Below are 6,000 nucleotides of genomic sequence, written 5' to 3'. Positions count from 1 at the left end.
TCCTTATTAATAGCAGTGAGAGAAGGTCATGAAATCAAAATAAGCATGCAGCCCTGTTTTTACTTGAGAATAAACTGATGATAGGAGAGAGGTACCATTATTATGGAATAAATATGAAGATTTTACTCAAGGGGAAAAAAGGTCATTTCTTAATGGTGTAGGGATCAATTCAAGAGGGTATAATAATCCTACATGTTTCAATATACATGAAACAAAAAATTGCAAAATTAAAAGGAGAACCTGACCTGTGGTGGTGCAGTGGAAAGAGCGTCTACCTGGAATGTTGGGGTTGCCTGTTCGAAATCCTGGGCTTGCCTTGTCAAGGCACATAAGAATTGATGCTTCCTGCTCCTACCTCACCCCTTTTCTCTATCTCCTCTAAAATCAATAAATAAAATCTTTTAAAAAAGAGAAATAGAGACACAATTATAATTGAAGATTTAAACATCCTTCTGTAGTAACTAAAAGATTTCTTGGGCTGCTATAAGTCTAATTTGTAACTGGCCAAAAATGAGTGTGGGTGCACAGACTGAATGTGCTTAGATTAAAAAAAAAAAAAAGTATGGCATATTATTTTGATTTCTATACCCAGTGACATAACGGTATTATTAATCATATTTGCCGTATATTGATACTATTAGCATACAGATTTTTTTTTTTTCTTCTGAAGCTGGAAACGGGGAGAGACAGTCAGACAGACTCCCGCATGCACCCAACAGGGATCCAACCGGCCCGCCCACCAGGGGGCCATGCTCTGCCCACCAGGGGGCGTCGCTCTGTTGCGACTAGAGCCACTCTAGCGCCTGGGGCAGAGGCCAAGGAGCCATCCCCAGCGCCTGGGCCATCTTTGCTCCAATGGAGCCTCCTCTGCGGGAGGGAAAGAGAGAGACAGTGAGGAAGGAGGGGGGGGGGGGGTGGAGAAGCAGATGGGCGCTTCTCCTGTGTGCCCTGGCCGGGAATCGAACCTGGGACTTCTGCACGCCAAGCCGACGCTCTACCACTGAGCAAACCGGCCAGGGCCAGCATACAGCTTTTCATCTGCCAAATTACCGAGGCAAATATACTGACATTGAACATCTCAGAGGAAAAAAAAAATTGATAGCCTAGGGTAGTGTTTTTCAAACTTGAGTATCAGAATAACCTGCAGGGCACGTTAAAACAGACTTCTGGGTCCCATCCCAGCGTTCCCGATAGAATAGCTTGTGAGAAGGCCCAAACTTTTGCATTTTTAACAAATTCCCGGGTGACGCTAATCTGCTAGTCCCGGGACCACACGCTGGGAAATCTAGGCTAGAATTTTGTCATCCTTTTCTTCCTACTGATTCCGAGGTGAAACCCAAGGCTGAAAGACTTAGTTCCTGAGTTTGAATTACCTCAATACAGTAGAGATTCCGCCGCTAGGCGGGTTCCAGGCCGCCCAAAACCGCGCGAGATTTACGTGACGACGTCAGCATCTGTGTTAGCGACACGTCGGCGTCGGCCACGTTCAACGGAGACGGGAGCAAGATGGCGATTCCGGGCAGGCAGTGAGTGATCGGGGAGTTAGGGTTAGGTTGGGGAGTGAGAATCTACGGCCACTGTCCTTGGCCGAGGAGTAAAAGCGCGTTGGAAGTGAAGGGGCTGTATCATCAGGGATAGAGACGGAGAAAAGCGAGAAATCTTGAGGAACATATTTCCCCTCCCCCACATTTTCCAGGATGGAAGCCCGAAGTTTGAGGGAGAAACTTGTGAGGAAATAAAGGAAGTTAGGCTGAGGGGCAGAGAGCGAGACTTTTCTGTTTTCCAAAAGCTCGGTCTGAGGCCCCTCAGTCTTGCTTCCTACCCTGCGCTTGAGTTTCTCCCGGTTTGGATGCCTTCACGGGCAATGAGAAGAGACAATCCCTGGTTTCCGTAGAGGGCCTTGTTCTTGGCAGCTCAAGTCCTGATTCCCGCCTTCCCTTCCCGTTTTAAGGAATGTTGTGCTGAGAAGCCACAGAAAAGGGTAGGCATATAGGGAATTGGGGTTTACGTTGCCGCAAGAGACAAATATTGTATGTTCTTGGAAGTTTTACTTTTGGTGTATAATCCTTACTTTTTGATGTGGCTTCCTGTGGTTGCTTACATCTTAATAGGCCAAAATATGAGAAACATTTAAATGAGCTCTGGTGGGATGGTTCTCTCTAATGCTCAAAGACAAATCAAGTGAGCTTAATAAAAGTGTAATGGGAATTTACCCTATGGCTACTTGGATTCTTCAGTTAATATAGTCTTTTAAAAAATTTGTGGGTGACATTATCCAATAACTTCTTTAAAATGTGTAGGTATATAGTAGGGGGGAAAACCTATTTTCTTGACTCTTGTTAAACCACAAGGATAATTTAGAGCATTTTTATCTTTAGTGAACATGAACTGAGTTTTCCACTAACATGTTCTTTTTAAAACCTACTATCCTTTTACCATCTAAAACATTTCTGAACTCTTCAGTTGTCTTCTTTGAGTTTGGCCCTTATCTACAAAATATCATTTAGAGTAATAATTATAAAATCTTAACCCAGAATTTTGAGATGTCTGAAGAGCAGAAACTGTTAATGTGTTCATAGGCTCTATGACTTGTTCTGACTTTGTAGCTTCATCTGGAGAACATAGTGAATGTATTATGTTTTACATTTAATATAATGGTGTAATTTCTATTTCAAAATAAAAATGCAGGTATGGGCTTATTTTGCCAAAGAAAGCACAGCAGTTGCTCCCTGTTTTGCAAAAACCATCAGTGTTTGGGAATGATTCTGATGATGATGAGGTAAGGGAACCTATGTTTTTCTATGGAATTATTGGAAATATGTTTATTTTTACATTGAACTTGTAAATTTGATGTCTTTGTTTGTCTTAGTTATTTTTTCAATACAGTGTTTCTGGGGTATATTATAATTTATATAATTGTCAAAAGAAATAAAGAAGCTCCACTGATTTTCTTTATAAGTGATACATGGAGAATCTGATTTTCCCCCCCAAAAGCTATGAACCTCAATTATTTTTGAGCAGTTAAATACAGTCATTTCAGGCAACTAATACTTGATGTCACAGAATTGTTGATGTAAAGTCCCTGAAAATAAGCTATTGAGATATTACCAATATCCTAGGAATTTTTATTAGTAGTTTCTTATGAGACTACTTTTGTGGTTATTCAGTCTCTGCTAAATGTAATTACTCTGTTAGAATTATGGTGGTGTGTAATGTTAGAATGATAGCATTACAATAATAACATCTAATATGAGCATTTTATACTTTAACAGCCAAAACAGTGTTTTCCTGTCAAACCCACATTTTATAGTAGAAACAACCCCAAATGTATGCTTGTCTAATATTCTTCAGTCATTTTTTATATTTCTAAAAGGCCTTTGCATCATTTTATCTAGTACTTCTTTCTTCTGGCAGAAAAATAGCTTCTCTTTTGGTTTTTCCTAATTGTATAATGGCATATCTAGGTAATTGAATATATTTGATATTTTGTTACTTTCTCTCCTTCTGTTGAAGAGATTGACTCTAGTTGGTCCACCTTTTTAAAAATTGAGGTATAATTTACAAATAATAAAATGTGTGGATTTTTGACAAATGTATATGCCCAGTCCTGATGTAGGACATTCCCTTCCCCTCTGAAGTTTTTTTCATGCCCCTTTGCAGTCAGTCTACTTCCCCACATTTTGCCCTGGAAAGTTTATTATAATTTTGATTTGCATTTTTCTGGTGGCCAGTGATGTTGGCCATGTATGTATCATCTTTGGAGAAATGTCTGTTCATATTGGCCTATTTTTTAATTGGGTTATTTGTTATTTTCTCAATGAATTTTAAGATTTCTTTCCACATTCTAGATACAAGTCGCTTATTAGATATAATTTGTAAATATTTTCTCCCATTCTGTGAGTTGTCTTTTTCACTTTTTTGATGTTCTTGGAAGCACAAAAGTTCAATTTTGAGGAACTCCAGTTGATTTTTTTCTCTTAGGTTGCTAACTTCTTTGATGTCATGCCTAAGAAACCATTATTAAATCTAAGGTCACAAGGATTTATACCTATGTTTTCTTCTAAGAATTTCGTAATTTTAGCTTGTAAATTTAGATCTATGATCCATTTTGAGTTAATTTTTGTGTGTGAGGTAAGGTTCAACTTCATTCTTTGCTTGCAGGTACTCAGTTCATTTTTTTGAAGACTATGCCCCTATTAAATTAACAGCATCTTTATGGTTTGTTTTAATATATAAATAAATAAGTAAATAACTCACTTGCCTTGGACACAACAGAAAAATACAACATGCTGACTATCCTGTAGTTTTACATAAATCAGCCTGGCATACCACGTACTATAAAGCAACATACGCCCCCATTTGAGAAGAATGGGTTTACACAAATGATCTAGAAAGTTTATGTATGTTATTGATATTTTTCCATTATGAAATGAGGCTGGTGGCTGGATAATGGATACACTGGAGTCAGAAAAGATGTAGGCTATTTTGTTCTTTTCCTTCTCTTCCTTTGTCCCTCCCACCTTCTTTTACTTAGAGGAACTTTAAGTCAGATGATTGGTTACATAAATAAGAAGACAAAACCAGGGTGGTGACGCAACCCAGAGATTAGCAGTTATGAGCAAGTGATGTTAAGTAGAGAGAAGCAGGTAGGAAATGGATCCTGGGGGCCAGGGGCTCAGGTTATCTGAAAGAATTGGACTTTTACCGAAGGTTGAAGCCATTGGAGAGATTCAGTCTTAGGTTGAGAGAAAGTCAAGGCAAAATACCTTGTCTTAGCCCTTTCTCTTGAAAGACAGCCCTGTCTTTCATTCATAGAGCCTCCCCAGGAGATACTGACGGGCTGCAGCTTAGTTCTTAGCGAACAATATAAAACTATCTTTAGCATAATTTCCTTACCTATAAAAATTCCTCATACTACCTGACCTGTGGTGACGCAGTGGATAAAGCGTCAACCTGGAAACGCTGAAGTTGCTGGTTCAAAACCCTGGGCTTGCCTGGTCAGGGCACATATGGGAATTGATGCTTCCTGCTCCTCCCCCCTTCTCTCTCTCTCTTTCTCTCTCTCCTCTCTATAATGAATAAATAAAAAAAAATCTTTAAAAAAAAAAAAAAATTCCTCATACTAGTAAGTAAATTTCTTAGTTGAGTATGCTACTTAAATATTTGTGAGGTTTGAATTTAAAACCTCTTATTTAAAAGTTAATCAACAATTTAAGCAACAATAAAATCACAGTGCTTTGGAAAATACAGAGAAATATATTTTGATTTCTATATATTATATTTATGGTTCCCCTCGAGAAGAGCATTTGGTATGCATGGCGAGGAGCTGCAAATGAAATTTCCATCTTTTGTTTTCAGCATTAGCAGAAGTAATTAAGAGCCCAAATTTAAAATCAGATTTTCCTTCCAACAGAGGGGGCCCTACCCAGTGAATCCTATTTGAATATGTGCTTTTCTCCAGAGTTAGCTTAAAAATGTGACAGTGATAGTCTAAATTAATGATTTAATTAGGTCTTTTTAAAATTATCAGAACTAATTAGAAATAATCATTTTGTTCAGAGGCAGGGGAGATGAGTTTTTACCCCATATGAGTAAAAGGTTTATAGTACATCCAAATGTTGCTGATTATAAGTGTTTGAATGGTTTTGGTGTGTATTTTCCTTTTTTCCCCTCCAGTCCCATTGTCACCACCTTCATTACTTCCCTTTTGGAATATTTTAATAGCTCTGTAACTGCTTTCCTTATCACCAGTCTGTCCTCAAATTTAGTTTGAATCACCGTTAATCTCTTGTTCATGAACCTATTGTATTTAAATTTTTAATTGCTGTTCCTGACACTGAAAGCCTTCCCTTTGCTTCAAAATGCTTTTTTTTTTTTTTACAGGAACAGAGAGAGAGAGAGTCAGAGAGAGGAATAGACAGGGACAGACAGACAGGAAGGGAGAGAGATGAAAAGCATCAATCAGTTTTTCGTCGGGACTCCTTAGTTGTTCATTGCTTG

The 6,000-nt window shown here is 38.5% G+C and overlaps 1 protein-coding gene across 3 annotated transcripts in view; it reads left to right on the top strand.

The window, feature by feature from the left end:
* The first annotated feature begins 1,469 nt into the window (after window positions 1–1,469).
* Window positions 1,470–6,000, top strand: part of NSRP1 (nuclear speckle splicing regulatory protein 1) — a 32,419-nt gene continuing 27,888 nt past the window's right edge. Inside the window, exons 1-2 of one of the 3 annotated variants that reach the window (XM_066363599.1) lie at window positions 1,470–1,526; window positions 2,689–2,779. In XM_066363599.1, coding sequence (XP_066219696.1) covers window positions 1,507–1,526; window positions 2,689–2,779 — 111 coding nt within the window. In that variant the 5' untranslated portion in view covers window positions 1,470–1,506. Of the gene's footprint in view, window positions 1,527–1,550; window positions 1,982–2,688; window positions 2,780–6,000 lie in introns of those variants that run through there. The other 2 variants (XM_066363600.1, XM_066363601.1) reach the window with 2 other exon arrangements.

The sequence above is a fragment of the Saccopteryx leptura genome, chromosome 2 (genome assembly GCF_036850995.1).
Source record: "Saccopteryx leptura isolate mSacLep1 chromosome 2, mSacLep1_pri_phased_curated, whole genome shotgun sequence".
Taxonomy (NCBI): domain Eukaryota; kingdom Metazoa; phylum Chordata; class Mammalia; order Chiroptera; family Emballonuridae; genus Saccopteryx; species Saccopteryx leptura.
The sequence above is the reverse complement of the archived record's forward strand: the minus strand, read 5'-3'. Positions and strand labels throughout refer to the sequence as shown.